At 52.6% G+C, this 25,425-nt stretch overlaps 2 protein-coding genes across 9 annotated transcripts in view; one reads left to right on the plus strand and one right to left on the minus strand.

Moving 5' to 3' along the window:
* Positions 1–2,208: 2,208 nt before the first annotated feature.
* On the minus strand, positions 2,209–6,686 carry LOC147354276 (uncharacterized). The gene is made up of 4 exons (XM_086349400.1): positions 6,671–6,686; positions 5,019–5,423; positions 3,300–3,378; positions 2,209–2,903 (listed from the first exon to the last, which is right to left on the minus strand). Exons 1-4 carry the CDS (start codon positions 6,684–6,686, stop codon positions 2,564–2,566), a joined length of 840 nt encoding a protein of 279 aa, XP_086205526.1. The 3' UTR covers positions 2,209–2,563.
* The window catches only part of MYH14 (myosin heavy chain 14), a 78,773-nt gene continuing 58,570 nt past the window's right edge, over positions 5,223–25,425 (plus strand). Inside the window, exons 1-9 of one of the 8 annotated variants that reach the window (XM_086353739.1) lie at positions 5,223–5,316; positions 10,476–10,886; positions 16,151–16,307; positions 17,816–17,843; positions 17,972–18,074; positions 18,767–18,790; positions 20,633–20,725; positions 21,114–21,177; positions 24,646–24,744. In XM_086353739.1, coding sequence (XP_086209865.1) covers positions 10,479–10,886; positions 16,151–16,307; positions 17,816–17,843; positions 17,972–18,074; positions 18,767–18,790; positions 20,633–20,725; positions 21,114–21,177; positions 24,646–24,744 — 976 coding nt within the window. In that variant the 5' untranslated portion in view covers positions 5,223–5,316; positions 10,476–10,478. Of the gene's footprint in view, positions 5,317–6,714; positions 6,942–7,414; positions 7,575–7,874; positions 8,027–10,475; positions 10,887–16,150; positions 16,308–17,815; positions 17,844–17,971; positions 18,075–18,766; positions 18,791–20,632; positions 20,726–21,113; positions 21,178–24,645; positions 24,745–25,425 lie in introns of those variants that run through there. The other 7 variants (XM_086353740.1, XM_086353738.1, XM_086353743.1 and 4 more) reach the window with 7 other exon arrangements.

Consider the following 25,425-nt stretch of genomic DNA (forward strand, 5'->3'; position numbering starts at 1 on the left):
CATGGACAAAGAAGCCTGATGGGGTGACAAAGAGTCGGACATGACTGAAGCGACTTAGCCTGCACCCATGAGTGCTGTGGTCAAAGAAAACACAGAACCAGTGAGAGGTATTAGTGATTCAGAGGAGAGGTTGCTCAGATAAGTCGTCGTGGAGGAAGTGGGTCTCTGAGCAAAGACTGAAAGGAGATGAGGGAGCCAAGTGGTTTTCTAAGGGAATTGCATTCCAGGACAGAGAGAATGATGTGTACAGAAGTCCTAAGGCAGGGCTGAGCTTGGTGTGTTGGCGATTCATTGAGGAGGCCAGCGTGGCTGGAGCAAAGTAATCAAGGGGAAGAGGGAGGAAGCTGTGAGTAGAGAGGGGACAAGGGGGGCCAGATGGGGTAGGACCTTGCTTTAACTTTGAGACTGGAGCCAGGGGTGGACGCTGAGCAGAGGAGGGACAAGATCTAACTTAGGTGTGAACTGGTTCCCTCTGCCTGCCATGTAGGAGTAGATCGATGTGAGCTCTCTAAGGGCTGGAACTACATCTTTGTCCCTTCTGTCTCCTTGGCTTCTGGTACAAGGGTCTGCAAACTATGGCCCACAGGCTAAATCCTCGGATTTTCTGTTTGTATAAATAAAGTTTTATTGAAACAAACCCACACCCATTTGTTTACATATTATCTATGGCTGCTTTCCTGCTAAATAGAATAGTTACAGCAGAGACCATCTGGCTCTCAAACCTGAAAATATTTACTGTTTTGCCTTTTACAGAAAAACTGTGCTGACCCCTGGTCAGGAACAAGGCCTGGCACATAGTAGGCACTCAGTAAATATTTGTTGTCACATAACTGAGCCGGTCTCTCATCTGTGACCCACACGAGGCTGCCAGCTTGCTCTTGTCTCAGAGCCAGTTCCAGTCACATGTGGGAAAACAACAGCCCAGGGACCAAAAATAAAATACTGGAACCATTCACATCTCTGCCACGGAGGAACTGCTCAGGCAGGAATATAGTCAGGACCCACAGAGAAACTCAGCATACTCTTCGTCCTTTTATTTTTCTTCGTTAAGACTCGGGGCTCCTTTACCCCTGCCAGGTGTGGAAACTGCTCCCCCCATTTTTTTCTCACTTAAAAAAATCCCCCAAACCCTCTTCCATAGAGAAGCCCCCCCTCCCTGACTTTCCTGTCTCCTCTCCTGTCAACTCCAACATTTTGTTTTTGTACATGACTTAGGTCCCAGCTGTTTTTTTTTTTTTTTTCCCATGCTTCCGATGCCCATTACTCAGATTCTGCATAATGAGGCAGTTATGAGTTAAGAATAATGGGACTGTGCCAGCTGGCAGAATATCTCTGGGAACTGAGAAAGCTCCCACACTCCAATTTCCTTTTCTTCTTACACACATCGATCACAGTATTCTATCTGTCCTCACTTTCCAAGTTTCTCCTTTACTGCAGTTTGTCCTGTACCCTCAGGATCCACAGAGCAATCAGAGCCAGTCCCTGAGAGCTGGGAACTCACAGTTTAATGGAGACAATCCCAGTGCTGGGGGTGAAGAGATGGATGCACGCTGGGATGCATCCACCCACCATCCATGGTGGGGATGACTTGACTGTCAAGGGAATGAGTTTGAAGTTTTATGCTGAGGACCCTCTCTGGCAGACTTGGATGGAGGCCAGTTGGAGGGCTCTGAGGGAGCAGGGTGCCTCCTTCTGACCTGGTGTACATTCTGGTGATTTCACATAGGTATCTACACCCTAGACACTGGGGCCAGATTGCTTGGGTTCAAATCCAGAGGCTCTCATGCTTTCTAACTATGTAGTCTTGGGTAGGTTTCCCTCAGTGTCCTTACTGTAAAATGGGTATGACTAATACCTACCACTTAGAGTTATTGGGAGGATCATGGGATTAATACATACAAAGAACCTGGAACTGTGCCTGGCACACAATTGTTGTTGTTTAGTCGCTAAGTCGTGTCCCATACTTTCATGAACCCATGAACTATATATAGCCCACCAGGCTCCTCTCTCCATGGGCTCCTCTGTCCATGGGATTTCCCAGGCAAGAATACTGGAGTGGGTTGCCATTTCCTTCTCCAGGAGATCTTCCCAAGCCCTGGATCGAACCCACATCTCCTACACTGAAGGCAGATTCTTTACCGCTGAGCCACCAGGGAAGCCCACCCGGCGCAGAGTAGGCACTCAGTAAATATCAGCAACTATTAAAAGTGCTTAGCAACAGGCATCCTATTATCATTTAGTGATGTTATCAATTATCCTATAGATTGAGCAGAAAGAACGACATCTTCAGTTTAGACCCTGGGTGGGAATGATGACATCACCAGTTACCAGGTAGAAAATAGTTAGAATGTACTCGCCAGAGGTTTCATTCCCACTTGAATTTCTGTTGTGTCCCAGTCCACACTCTTCTCTGGGGCACATGGGATTATCACCTATTTGCGTCTCAGTTTTCTATCAATCAAACGCAGATAATAAAAGTATCAGTCTCCTAGGATTGTTGAGAGAATCCAATGAGTTAGATACAGACAAAGGCCACAGTGTCCCGCGCACAGCTGGCACTCAATCAACAGCAGCTCCCGTTAGCCTCATAGCAAGAGGACTCCACGGTGGACACGCTGGCTAGGGTAACAGGTGCTCTCCTCTGTCTCTGGGAGTCTTGGCTAAGAGCACAGACCCACTGCAGTCTGAGCCCAGATCTGCCTTCAAAGGCAGCCAGGAGACCATGGGCACGTTGCAGGCCTGAAAGTGGGAATAATGACAGTGCCAGCTTACAGGACTGGCACGAGGAGGCATCAACATGATGACGACCATGCTCCCAGCACTCAGCCTTCGTACACGTGAACCGTATAATCACTGAGGATGTCCTTGCAAAGGTCCTCCCCTCCTTGGAACCGTTTGCCCACCTGCAAAGAAATGGGCAGCGACTGTGGCAATCTCAAAGCTTCTTGCCTATAAGGACTCACCTTTGCTATCGCTGAGTGTAGGTGTTGGGAGATGGATGCTCCCACCCGTGTCTGCCCTCAGCCCAGCTCCAGCTCTTTCCTTCTGTCTCCTCACTCCCCATCTCTTAACTGTCAACTTTCCCCTTTCTCTGGCTTCTTTCCCTTGTTCTAGACTTTTTCTTTCTCTCTTGTTTCTCTCCTGCATGCTATCAGAAGACTGTTTGTAGAGCAATAAATAGTGATAGCAATCATAATTTGTGTATTTAATCTTTCCCCCATACTAGGACAGCTCTTTGCATATATTAACTCATTTAATTCACACAAAGACTTGTTACTGTTGGTTCAACAAACACTTACGGAGTGCCTCCTGTGTGCCAGACCCTGAGAATCCAGCTCGGAGCAAAAGAAAGATCCTCGCCCTCGTGGGACTCACGTTCTAGTGGAGAGACAGAAGCTAAAAAGGTAAACAAACAAACAAAAAACACCTCTTCTAGTGCTATGGGGGAAAAAAGCCAAGGAAGTCAAAGGAAGAAAGTGAAATGTTTTCTATAGGATGGTTGGGAAAGGCCTTCTGGAGGAGGTGTGTGCTTCCCTGGTGACTCAGATGGTAAAGAATTCTCCTGCAATGCAGGAGCCACGTGTTCCATCTCTGGGTCGGGAAGATCCCTTGGCAAAAGGAATGGCAACCCACTCCAGTATTCTTGCCTGGAGAATCCCATAGGCAGAGGAACCTGGTGGGCTACAGTCCATGGGGTTGCAAAGAGTCAGACACGACTGAGCAACTATCACTTACACTTTTCTGGAGGAGGTGACATTGGATCTGACCTGATGATGTGAGGTGGGGCAGCCATGCAAAATCTGTGGGAAGAAACAGCCAGTGCAAAGGCCCTGAGGCAGAACCATGCCTCGGGAGTGTTTGAGGAGTTGAGGAACAGCCGGAAAGCCTGTATCACTGGAGCTGAATGAAGGAGAGTTGATCTCACACAGGGGCCCCCTGGGACCACATCATGCAGGGTCTTGTGGGTCACAATGAGGACTTTGGTTTTTACTCTGACAAGGAGCCATGAAAGGTTCTGAGATGAGGAGGGGTGCAGTCTGGACAAAGTTTGACAGGATCCCATTGGCAATAGGCTGTAGGGGGAGGGGTGGTGAAGGTGGGGGCAGAGGGGCCATCCTCTCCATTTGACGGACGCAGAAATAATGTCAAAATGTCAAAAAAAAAAGGCCAGCAACAGGTTCAAGCCCCCACAGCTGTTGAGCAGTGGAGACAGGTTGGCAGGCTGTCTGGGACTTGAGTCCTGTGTAGTCCAGCCTCCCCTCCCCCTTCTCAAGCCTAGCTGCTCACCCTTCCTGAAGTCTCAGTGTACACCTGTAAAATTGGGACACAGGTCAGAGACCAGTGGTGCACGGCTCACCAGCAACATGCTAGCTCCAGAAGTGGGCACCACCTCAGGGTTCAGAGGAGCCTTCACTTTGTGACCTTGGGAAGGTGCCTACCTCTCTCCTGAGCCTCTGTTTTCCCATCTATAATTTGGGAAGCATTAACCAACGTCTGGGTGTAGCCTGGTGGTTAAAAGCGCAAGTTCTAGCGTCAGATTTGGCAGGATCCGAGTCCTTGGTCTGCCGCTTGCCAGCTCTATGACTTCCAGCAGTTAGACATCCTCTTTCTAAGCTTCGGTTTACCTCATCTGGAAGATGAAGATCTTAACAGCACTAATTCCAAGGGGGTAGTTGTAAGGATTAAATGAGATCATGCAGGTAAAGCGCTTAGCACAGCTCCTGGCATACATCAGGCACTCAATAAATGATCATTATTATTATTACTGACAGTAATGCCCACACCTCTGGGTGGGTGAGAGCCTGGAGAGTGCCTGGTGGTACGCGGTCGGCGTTTGACAAAAGTGAATTCTCTCGCCCTTCTCTCATGCCTGCCGGCTCCCGGGGGACCCAGGCATTCCGGCCTCCGGCCGCCCCCCCAACGCCGACCCTTACAAAGGCCCTCATTCATGTCTGGTGCACAAAGCGGCTCATTCACCCTGGTCCCTTGGGCTTCCCGCCCCTGGCCGCCCCTTGTACCTCGCCATTGGTCGGACCCCCTGCCTGTCAGGCTTCGGGTCTTGCCTGCTGCCGTGCCGCCTAGCTCCACGCTCCAGAGCCGTTCTTTTCCCACGGCTGGCACACTCCGGCAACTTCTGATTGGCCCCTCCCGCCAGCCGCTCCTCTTGATTGGCGGGTGCGCACCCTGTGGGCGAGTCCATAGCTTGTCGCAGCAGGCGGCGATTGGCCCCTGTTGCGCTTGTGTGGGCGGGGCTTTCTTGGCTGACCCGCCCCTCCTTCTCCCCAGGCCGAAGCCTCGGGACGGCCCTGGAAGCCGGTGAGTGCCCGGGGCCCGCTGCCCGCCTGAGGCGGCGGGGAGTGGAACTGGGTCCCGGGAGGCTGGAGCTCCGAGGTTGCGGTCGGGGCTCCGGAGGCCGGCGCGAACTGCGGGGAAGGGGCGGTGACGTGGACACTCACCTTGCGCTCAGCCGGACGGCAGCTGGGGGCCTGGGGACGGGGTGGGGCGGGGCGTCTCCACTCGCCCCCACAACTCGAGTTCCTCCTCTAGGAGAGGCCGGGTTGGGGTCCTCGCTGGAGGCCCCAGGCCTGTTTCGCAGATGGGGAAACTGAGGCTCGCTTTGGGACATTGGGCGCTTTAATACTGAGTCATTGCCTTCAATTCCCCGCACTCGATGACTGTGTCTCTGTCTTCACGTGTAAAAATTGCGGACCGGAGACAGGGATCATCGTGACTGGCAGAGCAGAGGGGTGGGGAAAGACATCTTTGAGCCCCCGCGATGTACTTGGGCACTTTTATTTTTATAACTAAATAATTAACTTTATATTAACCCGAGATGGGTTATATTGCACCCATTTAACAGAGAAAGAAAAACAGGCCGCACAGAGGCGGTGACTGCAGGGCGACAGGGCCGAGAATAACACTTCGAAGACTGACTGTGTGCTGGGTTCCTTAACGTTTTTAATCCAACAGAAGTCCGCTAAGGAAGGCTGTAGTTCCTAAGAAGTAAATGGGGAAGGAGGTTGAGAGTTACCACTTGGGAAGAGGAAATAGAAATCTTTGAGGACCTACTACGCATTCCACCCAAATCCCCTCTTTAGAAAATGGCCTGGGCTTGAACCCCAGCCCTCCTTCTTACTGGCTGTGTGACCTTGAGCCGGTTACTTACTTCACGTCTCCATGCCTCAGTTTCTCCAGGGAAATGGAGATGCTGATTGTCCTTATCTCACTGGTTTTGAGATCATTCTATGAGTTTGGTCAACTGTTCTAAAAGCCGGAAAACCCTCGGCCCATAGTAGGTGCACTTAGTTACCATTATTTAGTCCTCAGTTCAGAGAACTGAAGCTCCAGACTCTAGAAAATCATGTTCTCGTCTTCTTCGGTATGTCTCGAGCTCCCTGTGAATTGTACGGCCCCGTTTCCAGGGTTGAGGAAACTAAAGTTCTGCGAGATTAAATGATGTCTCCGGGCATTACTTGTTTAAACGCTGGGCTGGGCACTTTCTCCCACATGGGTTTATTCATTTCATTGGCCTCCATTCGCGAAGAGGAAAGCCAAAGCCCAGAAAGCTTGAGCGGGATTCGAACCTCCAGAGTCCTCAGCCGTCTCCGCTGCGGGTCCTTGACCTTTGCTCGCCCAAAGGAGGAGGGGCCCTGGCGCCGCCTCCGCCCACCTGGCAACAGGCTCATCCCCGCCTCTCCCCATCCCCCTGTCTAGGGCCTTGCAACCCCGGGATCCGCCCCCTTCCCCAGCCGGGCAGGTGCTAGGTGACATCAGAGCCGGGCTCCCTCCCGGTGACGCGACGTGGCCCCGCCCCGCGCTGGACCGCGGAGGTAGCCGCACCTGGGAGCTCTGAAGAGGCCGGGGGATTCCTGGGCCCCCTCCCCAGCTTCCCGCTTCCTGTACCAGCCGGCGCCCTCCAGGTAGCCCCCAGGGTCCGCGGGGTGAGGCACTTGGGTCTTAGGGAGATGGGGGTTGCGCGCTGGGATTCCGGGATGTGAGGAGGGGGCCCCGGGGCCGGGAACCCCAGGTCTGATTAAGGACGGCTCTGGGAGGCTGGGCTCATGGGTCTCGAGGGAGGAAGGCGCTGGGACCAGGACTCCCCTGAGAGCTGGAATGTGTACATCTTGAGGGAAGAGGGGGCTGGGAGCCTGGACTCCTGGGTCTGAGGGAGGAGGGGTTGAGTGCCCAGATTTCTGAGTCTGGAGGCAGAGAGGACCCTTGGATCCTAGCACTAGACTGAGGTCAGAGGGCTGGATGCCAAGGACCCCAACCCCTGCCCCAGGGGCGGATCCCTGGCTCCTTCCTTTCCAGCCAGCAGTCCCTGCCCCTCCCAGGCAGGTGCTTTCACCTGCACTGGTGACAGAAATGAGTCCTGGCAGAGGTGTTCCTGCTGGTTAAGGAGGGCAGGGCTGCCAGAGGGCCAGGCCACCCCATCAGAGCTGTTCTCAGCTCTCAGAAGTTGGTCCCAGGCGTCTTCACCTCTAGCCTCTTCGCCTCTAGCCTCTTTGCCTCTAGCCTCTTTACCTCTAGCCTCTTCGCCTCTAGCCTCTTCGCCTCTAGCGGGCTGCAGTGAGGTAAGGGGGCTGGAATTCACAGGTCCAAGGGAGGAGAGGTCTGAGGGTTCCTGAAAATGTAGGCTGCCGGGGGCCCAGACTCCTGAGTCTGGAGGAGGAGGGGCTGGGGGCCTGGACTCCTGGGTCCAAGGGAGGAGGGACCTGGGGCTCAGACTCTTGGCTCTAGTGAAGGGAGGCACAGGGCTGGGTGATTGCAAAAAACTCCCAAACCCTTCCTGGTCAAAGGCCGTGAGCTGGAGAGGAAGTGGGTGGGGTGAGGGTAAGGGTAAAGTCCCAGGGATGGGACTTGGCTCTGAAGGGATGAGGGCCACTTAGGAGGCCTGGTCAGTCTGGGCGACCTGGGGCCTGGGACGTGGAGAGAGATATGGCATTGGATGGCGGGAGACGCCCGCTGTTTGAATGCAGGGGCCTTGGGTTTGAGGCCAGAGAGCAGCAGGACCAAATGTCATAGGGTGAGGGTGAGGGCCTGGGGCCGCTGGTGGTGGGGAGAGTGCCTGGGGGTAAGAAGGGCGTGTGCCTGGAGCTGAGTGTCCAGGTAAGGGAAAGACAAGGGCCTGCTGGGATCAGATCCAGAGATGTCCAAGAAGAGCTGGGTGTTTGGAGGGACATCTCCAGAGATATGTTGGAGGTGGGGGCTGGGGGTCCTGGAGGGCAGAGGCAGAAGCACCAAGGTGGGGGAGACAGAGCACTGGGGGGTCCTGTGACTGCTGTGTGGGCAGCGATGTGGCCATCTGAGGCCGTGGGAGACAACAGAGTCCAGCTTCTTCAGGGGCAGGGCACGGTGAGGGACAGGGGGCATAGTTTTCCTCAAGGGTGCTTAAACTACTCTGGGATTGCCAAGCTCTGTTCCCTGCTGGTCTGCAGCCCCTTTAAGGGCAGGAAGGGGGTCCAGCACAGGCTGGCTCAGATCTCAAAGCTCATCTTGGGTTGTGACTGTTTGAGACGTGTCTGAGACCCCAGATCAGGTGCTCCTCGAAGCAGGGCCTCGTCTGACTCATATCTGGATCCCCAGACTCACTCTGGGCAGAGCTCAGAACTTAAGAAAACTTCAGGGAATGTTGAGTGAATGCAGAAGTTAATGAATGGGGCCAGCCCATGGTAAAGAGAAGGATTTCAGGTTGCAGGGAAGAAAGCCACTGCTAACCAAGTGATGAAATTCAGGTCTGTTCTGGAGTAACCTAGAGGTGGTCAGGGAACCTGAGTTACAGAAATCAGGTTGTCACTGTTCTAGGGCTTACATCTATGAGGTCAAGGTCCGCAACGTGACCCAGTCTGACCCCCTTTGTCCGTAATCTTTCCTTACCTACCACCCGTTCTCCCTGGATCACCTGGCTCCAGCTACACTGGCAGCTCATAGTGCCACATAGACATAGAGGCACATGCCTGCCCCAGGGCCTTTGTACAGGCTGTTCTCCCAGCCTGAAATGCTTTTTTGTCTGACATTCCCATGGCCTGTTCCCTTCATCTCCCTCAGGTCTTTATTCAGATGCCACATCAGAGAGGCTTTCCTTGGCCACCCCAATTAAAACTTCAATGGCCCTCAACCCTAACAGTCCCTGTTCTCTGCTTCATTCTCCCCCTTGGCATGTATCATCATTTAACATACGGTATAATTTACTTATTTATCTTTGAATCTGTCTCCTGGGATTAGAGCAGCACTAACTCACAGAAACACAATGCAAGCCAAATGTGTAATTTAAATTTTTCTAGCCACATTAAAAATAAAGATATAAAAAGGAACAAGTGACGTAAGTGCTGATGATGTATTTTTTTAATCCAATATGTTACCAAATGTAAGAAACACGAATGAGCTTTTTGTTGTGCTGTCTTTGAAACTGGGTGTGTGTCTTATGGTCAGAACCCATCTCAGTGTGGATTCTCCATTTCAACTCTCCAGTAGCCTCACATGGCCATGGCTCCTATGATAGCCAGATCAGGGCTAGAATGTAAACACCTTAGGAAGGCAGGAATCTTTTTCTGGCTTGTTCTTTGCTATATGGCTGACACCTTGAACAGTAGCATAGACTGGCTTATTAAAGAATTATTTTTAGAAAATGTATTTTATTGAAATATAGTTGATCTACAATGTTGTGTTAATTTCTTCTGTATAGCAAAGTGATTCAGTTATACATATATATTCTTTTCCATTATGGTTTATCACTGTACATTGAATAGAGTTCCCTGGGCTCAACAGTAGGACCTTGCTGTTTATCCATTCTATCTCTAATAGTTGGCATCTGCTAATCCCAAACTTCCAGTCCTTGTCTCCCTCATCCCCCACTCCTTGGCCCGAGCAAGTCTATTCTCTATGTCTGTAGGTCTGTTTCTCATTCCTAGATAAGTATATTTGTTACATATTTTAGATTCCACATGTAAGTTGTATCATATGGTATTTGTCTTCCTCTGACAATTCATTTAATATGATAACCCCTAGGTCCATTCATGTTGCTGCAAACAGCATTACTTCATTCTGTTGTTTGAATGGCTGAGTAGCATTCCATTGTATATATGTGCCACATCTTTATCCATTCATCTGTCAATGGACATTCAAGGTTGTTATTCAAGAATTATTGAATTGGGAATTCGCTGGCGGTTTAGTGCTTAGGACTCCCAGCTTTCAGTGCCAGTGGCCCCTGTTCAGTCCCTGGTGGGGAAATTGAGATCCCAGAAGCCTGGTGGTCCAGCCACACACACACACACACACACACACACACACACACACGAATTATTGAATGAGTGGATAGAGAGGTGGATGGTAGAATGGGTAAAAAAAGGTCTGTGAACCCGTTTTGCAGAAGTGTAAATTGAGGTTTGGTGGGGAAGGCAGTGGCGACTGTCAGGGGAATCTGGGGTGGGGATGGAAACCCTCCTTGACCCCGGTGCTCTGCTCTCTCCCTGCAGACCATGGCAGCAGTGACCGTGTCGGTGCCCGGGCGGAAGGCACCCCCCAGGCCGGGCCCGGTGCCCGAGGCCGCCCAGCCGTTCCTGTTCGCACCTCGCGGGCCGGGCGTGGGCAGCGGGCCCGGGGGCTCGGGCACGTCCCCGCAGGTGGAGTGGACGGCACGGCGCCTGGTGTGGGTGCCGTCGGAGCTACACGGCTTCGAGGCGGCGGCACTGCGGCACGAGGGCGACGAGGAGGCTGAGGTGGAGCTGGCGGAGAGCGGCCGGCGGCTGCGGCTGCCGCGCGACCAGATCCAGCGCATGAACCCGCCCAAGTTCAGCAAGGCCGAGGACATGGCCGAGCTGACCTGCCTCAACGAGGCCTCCGTGCTGCACAACCTCCGCGAGCGCTACTACTCCGGCCTCATCTACGTGAGTGGCCTCCTTCCCCGGGAGGGCCTTGCCTGGGGGGTGGGGCGGCTGGGTGTCAGCACCCCAGCTGGAACCGACGTGAGGCTGTTTCTAATTCTCCCCTCAGGTCGGATAACAGTGCCCACCCTTAGTTGCCAAGTGATAAATTATTGGATTACCAGGACTGCCTCAGACCCCATTGCAGGCGTCTCATATTATACAGTGCTGCTGCGGCTAAGTCGCTTCAGTCGTGTCCGACTCTGTGCGACCCCATAGACCGCAGCCCACCAGCTCCCCCGTCCCTGAGATTCTCCAGGCAAGAACACTGGAGTGGGTTGCCCTTTCCTTCTCCAATGCATGAAAGTGAAAAGTGAAAAGGAAGTCGCTCAGTCATGTCCAACTCTTTGCGACACCATGGACTGCAGCCTACCAGGCTCCTCTGTCCATGGGATTTTCTAGGCAAAAGTACTGGAGTAGGGTGGATGCTCCTTTATTGGGCTTCCCCTGTGGCTCAGTGGTAAAGAATCCGCCTGCAATGCAGGAGCCCCAGAAGAAGCGGGTTCAATCCCTGGGTAGGGAAGTCTCCCTGGAGAAGGAAATGACAACCCACTCCAGTGTTTTTGCCTGGAGAATCCCAGGGGCGGGGGAGCCTGGTGGGCTGCCGTCTATGGGGTCACACAGAGTCGGACACGACTGAATCGACTTAGCAGCAGCAGCAGCAGGATTAAGACAGGACCGGTCATAGTGGAGAAGGCAATGGCAACCCACTCCAGTACTCTTGCCTGGAAAATCCTATGGACGGAGGAGCCTGGTGGGCTTCAGTCCATGGGGTCGCTAAGAGTTGGACACGACTGAGCGACTTCACTTTCACTTTTCACTTTCGTGCATTGGAGAAGGAAATGGCAACCCACTCCAGTGTTCTTGCCTGGAGAATCCCAGGGACGGGGGAGCCTGGTGGGCTGCCGTCCACGGGGTCGCACAGGGTCGGACACGACTGAAGCGACTTAGCAGCAGCAGCAGGTCACAGTGAGATTGACTGTGCCCTAGTCACTGTTAACCTTTCAATGTCTCACGTTGTTTAATCTTAACAGCAAGCAGGTGGAGTAGGGCAGTGGTTCTTAGCTCTGCCTTCTCGTTATAGTCAGCTGGGGAATTTTTACAAAATGCCAGCACTGGAGCCCTGCCCCACCCCATTTGAATCAGACTCTCTGGGGGGTGTGACATGGACACTGGCATTTTTAATAAGCTTCCAGGGTGGTTCTAATGGGCAGCCAGAGTGTCGTTCAGAGCAAACAGGATTAGAGATGTTGACAAGGAATGTCGACAATAATAATGAGAAATAATGATCATGGGTGGCTAGCAAATATTTATCGAGCACTTAATGATGTGCCAAGTACTGTTCTAAGTGCTGCGTGTGGGTTATCAGCTCACTTCTGGCCTGGGGACTTGTCCTTATCGCCTGATGTTTCAGGAATGTTAAGTGACTTGGGTCCCAGGTCACATGGACGTGAAGGATTTGAACCCAGGCAGCTGGCTGCAGAGTCACGCTCTGAATACCAGCTTAGAGGGCTGGAGTCTCACTGCCTTGCTCATTGAAACTGGCCCGTCAAGAATAGATGCAAAATATCTCCCTAAGACCCTAAAAGGAAAAGTGCTGGTTTTATGTGTTATAAAAACTGCAAAACTTTCATGAAAGTAATAAAAGAATACGTCACTAAATGATGAGATGTATCAAAAAAATAAAAATAAAAATAAATAACCTGGCCTCAATGTCCACCCCGTTAAGGGTCATAAGCACAAGATAAGGGTATTTTTATGAATTCTGACTCCTGTTTGGGGGAGAGACTGAGGCCGTGAGAGGGGCCAGTGGCTTGCTCAGGGCCCCTCAGCTTTTGGTGGCAGAGGTGGGATTTGACCTCAGGATTATCTGGCCCTGGATTGAGGTGACACCTTCTGCAGCCTATGTTGGGCCCTTAGGATTCCTCACTTGCCTTTGTGAGCCATGGGAGCTCTGTGAGCCTCTGTCCAGGCCACTGCCCTGGACCTCATCAAAGTCAAGGGATCAGAGAGGCACCCAAAACCCTGAGCCACCCCTTTCCTGTTAGTAAACACTCTGAACCCTCACAGCAATGTTGTAGGGTATCTCCTATCATCCCCATTCTGTCGGTGGGGACACTTAGCCTCAGAGAGGGGCCAAGACTTAGGCCACGCCCCACCAGCTACCAACCAGCTTAACCAGTATTTGAACCTAGGCCTTCTGACTCTAGACCCCCCATTCTATCCACAGCAGTGGGAAGATTGTTGGGAAAGTTCAGGGGGGAAAATGGTGAGGCCTGAGTGAAGGCTGTGTGTGGTCTGAGAGTCAGAGAATTGGGACCTGACAAATGAAAGTGAGATGGAAGTTTCCGGAAGCCCAGACAGGAAGGAAATTCGGCCTTAACACTAATCATTAGTACTCAAGGAGTGCCTGCTTTCTCCGTGAGGTGCTATTCTAAACTTCATTTCAGTATGATCTTGTTGACCCCCTCACCACATAAGGCTGTGAGATAGGGGTTATCACCTCCTTTGCCCACGGCTTGGACAAGAAAAGACATTGGCCCAGGAGTAGTTAACAGCTAATGTATTAGGCGTGCATAGGGACTTCCCTGTGGTCTAGTGGTTAAGACTCCACACTTCCACTGCAGGGGGTGCGGGTTTGAGCCCTGTCCAGGGAACTAAGATCCTGCATGCTTTGAGATGTGACATAATTGAGTAAATAAATAAAAAATAAGCACACACAGGGTTCCAGGGCTCACGCTCAGCTCGGTACTCGCAACATGAACTTGTGGGTAGCTCCCTGAAGCCCTCTGTAGAAGCACTGTTCCCATGTCTGTGTGATGAAAAGGGGACCCGGGAAAGTTAAGGAGTGTGCTCAAGCCACCCAGCTAGAAGATTTGATTCAAGCTCCACCTGGCTTCTCCTTGGGCTGTGCTTAGTAAATACTAACTGGCCAAAGGGAAAGACAGTGCCTTCCAGTGGAAAGGGAGAGGAGGGGTGTCCGGGATTCCAGAAACCAGATCCTGTTGCTCATAGGCTATTTGGCCTGATGTGGTCCCTTCCCTGAGATGCCCAGGGCAGAAGGGGACCCCATCTGCTGGACGCTGGCTGTGCCCTCTGCTCCGGGAGGCACCTGAAGATGCTTGGCATCATGTCACTCTCAGAATCCTTCTAGATGGTGGAGGTTCAGAGCTCCATTTCTCCAGAGCTGAAAACTTGGGCTTGGAGAGGGCAAACACCTGGAGTCCAGTCACACAGGCTAGATACGTGGGATGACACAGCATCCAAGTCTGAGTCTTAGCTCCCGGGTGGGCTGGGAACCTGAGTGTGTCTCAGCGCCACGACTGGAGCGCCTTTTATCGCCCCGCCTTGGGCTGTCTGGTTTTTATTCACTGTCTTCCTTAATCCCTACTGCCTCGGTAATGAGCTGGGGAGGGTTTCTCAGGGAGGAAACCGAGACTGAGGGGAGAGTCACTGGGCTGCGGAGGGGCGGTGGCAGCGGGGAGTTGGACCTGGCGGGTCCGCCTTCAGAGTCCTGCCCCAGGCCCTTCCAGCCAGGCTTCTGCAGCTGTGCGCTGGCCACTCAGGTGGCCCCGGCCCTCTCTAGGCGCGCCGGCCTCAGCCCCTTTCCCCCTGGCCTTGGCAGCCAGCTCAGGTTCCCTCTAGGGCGTTGCCCTGGCTATAAGGTATGGCTGGCAGGAGGGGGCTGGGACGGGGATGGGGTGCAGGAGGTGGGCTCCTCAGCCAGCCAGAAGTGGGGGCCAGGGCGCCAGCAGCCATGAGATACCCTCCCTGGGAATGTGGTCTGGCTGCCCCGCCCTTTGAGAGCTCTGGGGAGCTGCTGGCAGGGCGGGCAGACACCCAGCAAACCGGTTGTTCTGCTCCGGGCTGGCCACCCACTCTCCCATCCTTAAAAGCTTGGCACCGGGCAGCCTGCGGTGGCCACACCCTCACTCTGCTTGAGAAGCTCAAGTTGTCTGGGAGCTTAAAGCAGTTCTGCTGTCAATCGACAAGTAAATAGCTGGTCATTTAACTCGCTAAGTAGCTAACTAGCTGCCTAAGTAGCTAGTTGGTTTCATAGTTAACTAGCTGAGACCCTGGGGCTTCCCCAGTGGCTCAGTGGTAAAGAATCTGCCTGCCAGTGCAGGAGATATGGATTCGATCCCTGGGTCCAGAAGATCCCCTGGAGAAGGAAATGGCAACCCACTCCAGTATTCTTGCCTGGGAAATCCCATGGACAGAGGAGCCTGGCAATCCATGAGGTCGCAAAGAGTCGGACATGACTGAGCAACTAAACAGCAGCTGAGCCCCTAAGCAACTCTCTGGCTTTATTAGCTAGCTTGACCCAGCTAAGTTAACTAGTTAGCTCTCTGGATTGTGTTAGCTAGGTGGTCAGCTAGTTCTCTAGCCGGTCTAACTGCCTTGATCCCTCCTGTCTCTCGTCTACCTGAGGCTCCATTAGAGCTGGAACAGTGCTTAAATGATTACCAGGTCCTGAACTCAGGCCCAAAGGCTGTGTGGACAAATTCAGGGCATCCATGCAAAAAAAAAAAAAAAACTTGGATGCCAAAAAAAAAAATTACGTCTTTATTTTCATGCATCTCAAACCTGAAATTTAGCATGTCCTCCAGTAAGAGGGAACCACCAAAACTGTCATGTACGCAGGTCCTGTGAGTCTGTTATCAACAGAAACCGCAGACATGTTCCCGTCAAGTTTCAGCGGCTGCAGATACAGGAAGCACTCTTCCAGAAATATTCTGTGTGTATTCAAGCAGATTCAGAAAAGTGTTCTTCTTGCAAAGTTCTTACCTTGTTTCTTATGTTGTTTTGGAGATAGTTCTCTGTCTGTAGAGGCCAGAAACCTCATAGGAATTCATTGCATGACCATGCATCCAGATTGTTTCCGGTCCTTCGTTATTTTAAAAGAATGATGCTACAGATGAACTTGCACTTGGTCCTTTCATGGTGTGAGTCCAAGCAGTGACAGGGCTACAAAGCCTCCATTCTCTCCCCTTGTGAATCCTCATTCATACAGCACCTTTGTGCAGTTTGGAAAGCTTCTTTTCAACCATCAGCCTGAAACCATAACAAATGCTTAAATCTACATTGTCATTGTGCGAATGGCAGTCCCTTTGCCGGATGTCATTGTGCAGTGCACAACCTGCCCAGCTGTACATGGCAACTCCGTGCTGCCCCGGGGTCACAGGCAGGTAGCTAGCTGAGGCCCTCTCCCTTCTTGCCCATTGCAGACGTACTCCGGCCTTTTCTGTGTGGTCATCAACCCATACAAGCAGCTGCCCATCTACACGGAGGCCATCGTGGAGATGTACCGGGGCAAGAAGCGCCACGAAGTGCCGCCCCACGTGTACGCAGTGACCGAGGGAGCCTACCGAAGCATGCTCCAGGGTGAGTGTGGGGTAGGGGCTGCTGGAGGTGCCTCTTCAATGGGGACTGGGCTGGGGGTCAGGATTAGATGTCAGCTCAAGGATTTCAGACTCTGCAAGGCTTCTTTGTGGGGCAGGAGGGAACACAAATGGAGGGCCGAGTGGGCAAGGCTCTGAGTTCCACCAGACAGGTCCCTTTTCATCTGTCTCCTTGTTTACCCCTCCCTGCAACAAGCATCACTTGGAAGCTCATTGGTTCCAGGCTTCTATAAAAATTCCTCTTGAAACAGTGTCTCTTAAGAGCTTTCATTCATTCAACATTTATGTTGCTGACACGATCTACGTTGTTGTGAGTGAATGCCACCCCTTAGAGAATGGGCAGCATGGGCTCGCTGTGTACAACTGGGCAGGTTGTGCGTTGTATAAGGATGTCCATCAGAGGGGTGCCATTTACTCCATGACAATTGATTACTCGGGGCAAAATTCCATAATTCCATGTGGTACATGTAATACACTCATTATCTATTTATTGTAGGTCATCTATTTTAATAAATACTTGTATGTATTAAAAAACATATTAAACATTTTAAAGTTTGTATCTTTCTATCATGACATTAATAGTAGGCAGCATATAAGCTGTATTTTCAAAGCAGTGGTTCCCAGAGTGTAGTCCTCTCATCATCAGCCTCAGCATCACTTAGGAACTTGTTTGAAATGTCAACTCAGCCTTTACTCTTGACCTGCAGAGTCAGAAAGCCTAGGGAGAGCCATGAACCTTGCCACTTCCCACTGTCCTTGGTGTCTAACACTTAGTAGCTGGTCTGTGTGCATTTATTGAAGGGATGGCTCAGATGGTAAAGAATCTGGCTGCAATGAGGGAGACCCAGGTTCAATCCCTGGGTCAGAAAGACCCCCTGGAGGAGGGCATGGCAACCTACTCCAGTATTCTTGCTTGGAGAATTGCATGGATAGAGGAGCCTGGGGGGGCTATAGTCCATGGAGTCACAAAGAGTTGGACACGGCTGAATGACTAACAGCAACTTGTCAGACCCAGGATGAGCGGAGGAGGAGATAGTAGGGACCGCGCTGTGCTCTCTGCCCTCAGGGCAGACGACCCCCAGTGGGCCATCAGTCACCATCACTACATTCTGTGGCCTGTTTGCTATTACAGGCTGAGCCTGGGGTCTAGGATCTCACTCTCACATCTTTGAATGTCATCATTCAGCCCGAGGCAGCACATAGTAGGGGCTCAAATTGAAGTTTGTTGAATGAATTACATTCTGTTTGGTTGGAGTTTGTTGTCTTCATTTTACAGGTTAGGACACACTGAGGCTCAGGGAGGGACAGCTGCTTTCCCAGACCCATACAGCCAAAAGAGGCTGAGTCAGGATCAGGTATTAGAATCTAGGAAGATCATATGTCAAAAACCCAGCTTTTCCTTAGCCCTTGGGAAGGATTTTGAAAATAGGGTGGCCAGCATCTCGCTGGAAAAACCCTCCCAGGTGACCCATCCCCCTCTGTCCCCTACAGATCGTGAGGACCAGTCCATTCTCTGCACGTGAGTAATCCTGAAGGACTTCCTGGAGGAAGTGGGATCCCAGCTGGGCATGGCTCTGCTTGGAATGGACGGGGCTTACCTGGTGACTTGGGCTGACCCTTTTTGCTTCCTTTTGTGCCCCCCCTTAGTGGGGAGTCCGGGGCCGGGAAGACAGAAAACACCAAGAAAGTCATCCAGTACCTTGCCCACGTGGCATCATCACCAAAGGGCCGTAAGGAGCCTGGTGTCCCGGTAAGTGACCTGCCTTGGGACGTACTCTGGAGCCTGCCACCAGATGCTCCCTCCCTCTCAGGCTCTGCTTCCCCTCCTAAGTAACTCCCCGCCTCTCCCATGGAAGAACACAGTCACAGGCCTTCTCCTGGCTGCCCCTGCCCCACCCCCACCCCCGAATCCCTACTATGTGCCTGATATATATAGTGCTGGGAGCCAAGGCAGGATGGACATAAAAATTGCAACAGCCAGTCCTTCGCCTCATTGACCCTTGGAACAGTGCCTCTGGCACACAGTAGGAGCTTACATCCCAGAGCACCCACTATGTGTCTGGCCTGTTTAGGTTCCTGCAGTGCCCAGGTTTGCTTTGTAAGTGAGCGTTTATATATAGCCCTAGTCCTTTGACTTATATTACTGTAACGCCCCAGTGAGGTGGGTGTGGTTTAAAGATGGGAAAGCAAAGTCACACCTGGGGTGGGTCAGCTGTCCAAGGTTACACGCCCAGGAAGGGCTAGCCCAGATTCAAACCCCAGGTGATGGGGCCGCCGCCCGCTCCCCACCCCCAGGCACCCCGCTCCACAGGCCAGTTTCCCCAGCCCCTTGTCTCTCTATCCCACCCCCTGCCCCCTCCCCCAACCTCGTTCACCTGTGTGTCTGTCCATGTTCCATGTGCCGTGTCCTGGTCCGTGTCTCGTGTCCTGTGACTTCCTCAGGCCTCCGCCAGCACCGTGTCTTATGTGAGTAGCAGGGAATCACCTCGAGTCCTGCCACCCCTAATACCACCCGGGTCACCCCAACCCACAGTCTTCCTGGCAGACAGGTCCCAAGGCACTGACGGTCACCCCTGCCTGGAGGCCACATTGTCACTTTTGATGGCCCTACTATGTGCACAGCAGGCGCCACACTGTCATTTCATGCAACCCTACAGTGGGCACATACCCAGGGCCCCCCACTGTTGCTTATGGCAGCCCAACTGTGTAGTGAAGGACAGGGAAGCCTGGCGTGCTGCAGTTCATGGGGTTGCAGAGTCAGACACAACTTAGCGATTGAACAACTGTGTGCACACAGCCAGGGCCATTTCGTGTGGTCCTGTTGTGCATGTGCAGACCCTACCACATAGCTGTGTATATTAGCCCTACTGTATCTGTGCAGAGCGGCCACAGATCCCAGGGGGAAGCAACCCAGAGCCTATAACTACCATTTATTGTTGATCTGCTAAATGAATGTAGGCAGAGCCCACAGACACCACGCTTTCACACAGCCCAGGGACCCACAGTGCCATTCATGGTAGGCAGGCCTACTCTGTGCCCCCAGCTCAGGCTGGTGTCTGAGGGCTCACAGGGCATTTAAAGAAATAGTCGGGATCTTTGAGAACCTGGTTAGGAAAGAGGAGAAGAGGGTTGTCATGTATTGAGCACCTACTGTGTTCCTGGCTCTGACACCCAAGTGGCTGTAGGGAAGCTCAGAATAAGATCTCTAGCCATGGGGGCCCGAGGAGGGATAAATTGGCAGTAGGTGATTAACAGATGCATACTACCATGTATAAAATAAATAAACAACAGGGATTTACTATATACCCAGGAAACAGTTGAATTTCCCTGGAGTCTCAGACAGTAAAGAATCTGCCTGCAATGTGGGAGATCCGGCTTCAATCCCTGGTTCAGAAAGATCCCCTGAGGAAATGGCAACCCACTCCAGTATTCTTGCCTGGAGAGTTCCATGGACAGAGGAGCCTTGCCAGCTGCAGTCCACAGGGTTGCAGAGTTGGACACAACTGCACAACTAGCACTTTCATAGGAAACAGTAGTCAATATTTTGTAAGTTTTAAGGGAAAAGAATCAGAAAAAAAGAATATATATATATCCAAATCACATTGCTGTACGCTTGAAACTAACTCAATATTGCAAATCAACTATACTTCAATTTTTTAAAACTGCTGTCTTAAAAAAAAAAAAGTCCCCACTCAAGGATTAGCCTGACTGGGGAAGGAAACTACCATTTCTTGAATGTGTACTCTGTGTCAAACAGTTTGAGGAACTCTACATAGATGGTATAGATTTTTCTTTAGGTCCACAGGGGATACATGAGTATGCATTCACTGCAACAACAACAACAAACAAACCAGGCAAAATGAAATTCCTCTTTCCTTCTCTCAGTCCTCTTTCCTTGGAGTGGCTTACTCTGTTGATATTTTGGTATGTATCCTTGCAGACCTTTCTCTAAACGTCTACAAACATGTATCTATATGTATAGATATGGGAGTCTTGTTCTGTGGTGTTTTCTCGGTTCATTTTTTTTTTATTATTAATAGGATCACATTGTAGGTGTTGTCCTGAGACTTGCTTTTTTGGTTTTGTTTCCGCTGGACAATGGATCTTAGAGAAGTTTCCTCATTCACTTCACAACAGACTGAAGGGCAAGCCCAGATCCGGGAAAGCTGGCACACGCCCAGATAGACACACAAAGGCCCCTCACACACAGACACTCAGCCAGACCCCCCACCCCAGCGGGGCCAGTGCCCTCACCACCCCCCCCCCCCCGACCCCGCCACTGACAAGTCATCCCCCGACGCCCTGCAGGGTGAGCTGGAGCGGCAGCTTCTTCAGGCTAACCCGGTCCTGGAGGCCTTTGGCAACGCCAAGACGGTGAAGAATGACAACTCCTCCCGCTTCGTGAGTGCTGGGGGAGGGCAGGGCCTGGGCTCCAGTTAATGAACCTGGAACTGGGAGCGAAGAAAGGTTGGGGGGAGACAGGACGTGTGGGTCCGTGAGGGGGGAGGTACCTGGGATCCATGGCTCCTGGGCCTGAAGGATGAAGGGGAACTGGGGACCTGGGTCCTAAGGGAAGAAGTCAGAGGTGCGTGGACCTTGAATTCTCCCCGGGAGGCGCCGCTCCCCACCGCATCCCGGCCCCAGCTGGAACCTCATGATCGGAAGGGGTTCAGATTGGAGGGAGACAGTCAAGAGACAGGCTGACTCTCGGAGGGGTGAGTGTGGGTTGGGGGTGCTCCCCAGGCCCGCAGGACCCTCGGCTAAGCCCCTCCACCCGCCTCCCTTGCAGGGCAAATTCATCCGCATCAACTTCGACGTTGCCGGGTATATCGTGGGCGCCAACATCGAGACCTGTATCCTCTCACTGTCCAGAGGGGGCGCCCGGGGGCGGGGAAGAGCGGTAGCGGCCATAGAGGGCGGCCCTCGGGGTCTCACCGCGTATAGGAAACAGGGGTCCACACTCGCCCGGAACCCTGGCTCCCTGGTGCCCACCCTGTGCCTCCGTTTCCCGCTCTGCCGAAGGAGAGGGACGCTAGAACCTCAGGAAGGGGCAGGCGCAGCGTCTCCACGTTGCGGGGAGGATGGCGGGGCCTCTCGTAGCCTTTAAGAGAACGCCCTCCCAACCTCGCCACGGGGCGGAGGGTACGGGAGCACAGAGAAACGATGCAGCGAAAGCGGAAGGCGTGTGGGGGCCAGAGCCCTAGCCCCGTGGAGTCACGTGGGACGTGCTTAATCCCAAGGTGTTACAACACGTGTGATGAGTGCATCAGAGACTCCGCACTGGAAGTTTTTATTGGGGGCTGGTCACATAGGCACCGCCTGCCCAGCGCGTACCCAAATTTCAGAGTCCGGGAAGGAAAACAGATGTTCAGCAGAAAGCATTTGGTTTACACAGTTGAGGTGCAGGGAGCCCGTGTTATCAGCCTCCTGAAGTTCAGATTCCCAGACACCAGCCAAAGACAGGCCTCGCAAGCCTGCTGACTCCCGCCAAGCTGTGTCCAACTTTCCCCACCGGTGGCAAAAACGCTCCCTAGAACTCTCATGGACGGAGGAGCCTGGTAGGCTGCAGTCCATGGGGTCACTAAGGGTCGGACATGACTGAGCGACTTCACTTTCACTTTTCACTATCATGCATTGGAGAAGGAAATAGCAACCCACTCCAGTGTTCTTGCCTGGAGAATCCCAGGGATGGGGAAGCCTGGTGGGCTACCGTCTATGGGGTCGCACAGAGTCGGACACAGACTGAAGCGATTTAGCAGCAGCAGCAGCAGAAATTTACAAGACAGAACCCAGAAGGCCCAGGAGTGCAAAACTTAAGAGAACAAGGGAAAACATCACACTGACCCTGGGTTCGAATCCTGGCTTTGAGGCTGGGGGCCCTTAAGCCTGTGATTTGACCTCTCTGGGCCTCAGTTTCCCCATCTGAGAAGGGGGGAAATCATAAAAGCTACCCTTGAAGGGTCTGAAGGACAATGTGAGGTACATTCTTAGCACAGCTCCTCCCTGATGGTCCAGAGGTTAGGACTCCCATGTTCCCCATGCAGAGGCCCCGGATTCGATCCCTGGTCAGTGGAACTAGATCCTGCGTGCTGCAACTAAGACCAGGTGCAGCCAAATATATATATATATATATATATATATATATATATATATATATATATATATATATTAAGTTTATTTTTAAAAAGGAAGACTGAACTACCTGAGACTTCCCTGGTGGGTGGTCCAGGTTAGGACTTGGTGCTTTCACTGTCAAGGGCTTGGGTTCAATCCCTGGTCTGGGAATTAAAATCCCACAAGCCGCTGCAAGGATGGGCCAAAAGAAAAAAAAAAAGAATGAGCTATTATTATTAGAAATGAATGATGAAGTTAGCACTGTCCTTATAATGTTAATATGTTAATATTGTTGGTTAATAATTATGAATTGTAATGTGGACATATTAATAACAAATCGTATTTCCATCCCTGGGGTGTCAGCTCACTATCCCATACCTGCTTCCTCTCCCTGTCATCCAGGGAGAGATTGAGAAGCAGTGCGTTGGCAAAGAGTTTCTCCTAAGAGGGCTTGTGTGTGTGCGCTCAGTCGTGTCTGACTCTTTGTGACCCCATGGACTGTAGTCCACCAGGCTCGTCTGTCCCTGGCATTTCCCAGGCAAGAATACTGGAGTGGCTTGCCATTTCCTTCTCCAGGGGATCTTCCCAACCCAGGGATCAAACCCAAGTCTCTTGCATCTCCTGCATTGGCAGGCAGATTCATTACCACTAGATATTTAGGGAGTAAGGAAGCAGGGACCTCCCTGTCAAGCCCTGGGCCCCATAGACTCTACTGCTGCCTGGTAAGCACTTCCTTGGGCTCAAGGCCTCGTGACCCCTGCAGCCACCAGCCCCTATCCCCACAGTTCCTGCGGCCCATCACCCCACTTCATGGTGCTTCCTGCTCACACAGCTTCTTAAAGCCCAGGGCTCTCTCTGCCCCACCCCCTCCTCCATCCTGCCACCCTGAGCCTCCGTGGACCCCAGGGTTCCAGCAACCTCTCCTGTTCACCTGTGTCTTCCCTGTCAGCTTCCGAATGCTAACTTTCTCCTGCCCACACTCCCCATCCCGTTGGGGCTGCTCCCACTGGGCACAGTTCTCCTGCTCGGCTGTCTCTGCCTCAGGGCCAATGACCAGGCTGTGGACTGATGCTCTCACCCCCAAACAGATGGATTGATCCCTTTCACACCAGCATCCCTCATGACCAACATTTCTGGAGGGTTGACCTTGTGTCTGGGGCCACCCTGAGAACTCTCTGTCTGTTAATTCAGTCCCTCATATCTGTAACCCTGTGAGGCAGATGCTATTTTTTTTTAAGGCTTTTTTTTTTTTAATGTGGACCATGTTTTTTTTAATATCCTTATTTAATTAGTTACAACACTGCTTCCGTTTTATGTTTTGGTTTTTTGGCTGCGAATGTGGGGATCTTGGTTCCCAGATCAGGGATTGAATCTTCACCCCCTTGTAAGACTTGGAAGGCCAAGTGTTAACCATTGGACTGCCATGTCCAACTCTCTGCCACCCCATGGACTACAGCCCGCCAGGCTCCTCTGTCCATGGGATTTCCCAGGCAAGAGTACTGAGTTGCCACTTCGTCCTCCAGGGGATCTTCCTGACCCAGGAACTGAACCTGTGTCTCCTGTGTCTCCTGCATTGGCAGGCAGATTCTTTGCCACTGGGCCACCTGGGAAGTATCATGTGCCTGGTGGTCCATGAGCATAGGACACAGATGGCTACACCAAGTATCAATTGTTTTATTTTCCTTTAAGGCGTCTTGCCAATTTTTAGTGTGTAAACCAGCCATCTGGCTTTCCCAGAAGGGAGAAGCTGAGAACCCCAGTACGGGGAAACTGAGGCTGGGAGGGTCATGATGACAGGAGGTTTTTTTTTTTTTGGCCATGCCACATGGCATGTGGGATCTTAGTTCCCTTACCAGGGATCAAACCTGCATCCTTTGCATTGGAAGTGCAGAGTCTTAACCATTGGACCGCCAGGGAAGTCCTCATGGGAAGTATTCTTATCCATGGTAAACGACAAACTAAGCACCTGCTCAGGTGTTAGCTACATAATAACTCATTTACCCTCACGGCACCTCAGGGACTCATGGATGGGTGTTAGTATGAGGCTCCTTGCACAGGTGAAGAAACTGAGGCACGAGGCTAAAGTGACACGTCCACAGTTACTGGTCCAGTTAGGTTGCCCACCAGGTCTGTGAGTGCCTCTACTGTTCCATGAGAGAGCAGGAGGGGGTTCCCTCCTCTGCGGCACCTTGACTCGGCCCGCCCAGACCTGCTGGAGAAGTCGCGGGCCATCCGCCAGGCTAAGGACGAGTGTAGCTTCCACATCTTCTACCAGCTGCTGGGAGGCGCCGGGGAGCAGCTCAAGGGTCAGTGTCGGGGGACTGGCTCTGGGGGACTGGGCGAGAGTTGCATGTGGACCCCCTGGGGAGGAGGACGTGGGAGGCGCTAACCTTTGTCCAGCACCTGCTCTATGTTAGGCTCCTGCTGGGTGGCGGCTTCTCTCGCCTCTCGGATCCCGCTGCCTCTCGACTTCCACCGCCCCCAGACTCTGCTCTCCTTTGGCTCCTGCTGTCTCCTGGGTCTTGCTCACGCCAGCTCCGCGGGGACATGGCTCCTGCCCACCCTCTCCTGAACCTCCAAGGGGCTCTGCTTCCTCCAGCCGCGTGTTGTGACGACTCCAGCTTTGCCACCGTGTGGTTCCTGACGATTGTGGTTTGCGTGGCTTCTGAGCCCCTGCCTCCTGTCTCCTGCCTGAGACCCCTTCTGTCTCCTGCTCTGCGCCCCTCCAGCCCTCTGGCTGCGGAAACGCCCCAGGCTCTCTCTTCTATGGCGGCCCTGCTGCCCTGCGGCTCCCTCGCATTCTGGCTCCTTCCACCCTGTAGCTTGGGTCGCCTTTTGATCCCTCCGCACCCAGCCTCCCGCTCCCGGTGGCTTCCGAACCCACACACGCTCTGCCGCCCAAGCCCTGCTGTCCCGTGGCTTCTGCTAACTCGGGCACCCGCAGCCCTGTTGCTTCTGCCGGTGGGTGCCTCTCACCTGTTCTGGGC

Source organism: Bos grunniens, chromosome 18 (assembly GCF_055505025.1).
Source record: "Bos grunniens cultivar Pamir isolate PY7600 chromosome 18, Bosgru_T2T1.0, whole genome shotgun sequence".
Classification (NCBI taxonomy): Eukaryota; Metazoa; Chordata; class Mammalia; order Artiodactyla; family Bovidae; genus Bos; species Bos grunniens.

Bases quoted from the DNA above. Each gene is read 5' to 3' on its own strand.
- LOC147354276 (XM_086349400.1), bottom strand. The intron at 3,379-5,018 runs GTACAAGGGGCG...TCTCTCCACTAG, and splicing joins GGGGTCCGACCAATGGCGAG to AACGTGAGTCCCACGAGGGC. The intron at 2,904-3,299 runs GTAAGTGTTTGT...ATTTCTTTGCAG, and splicing joins TGGCACACAGGAGGCACTCC to GTGGGCAAACGGTTCCAAGG.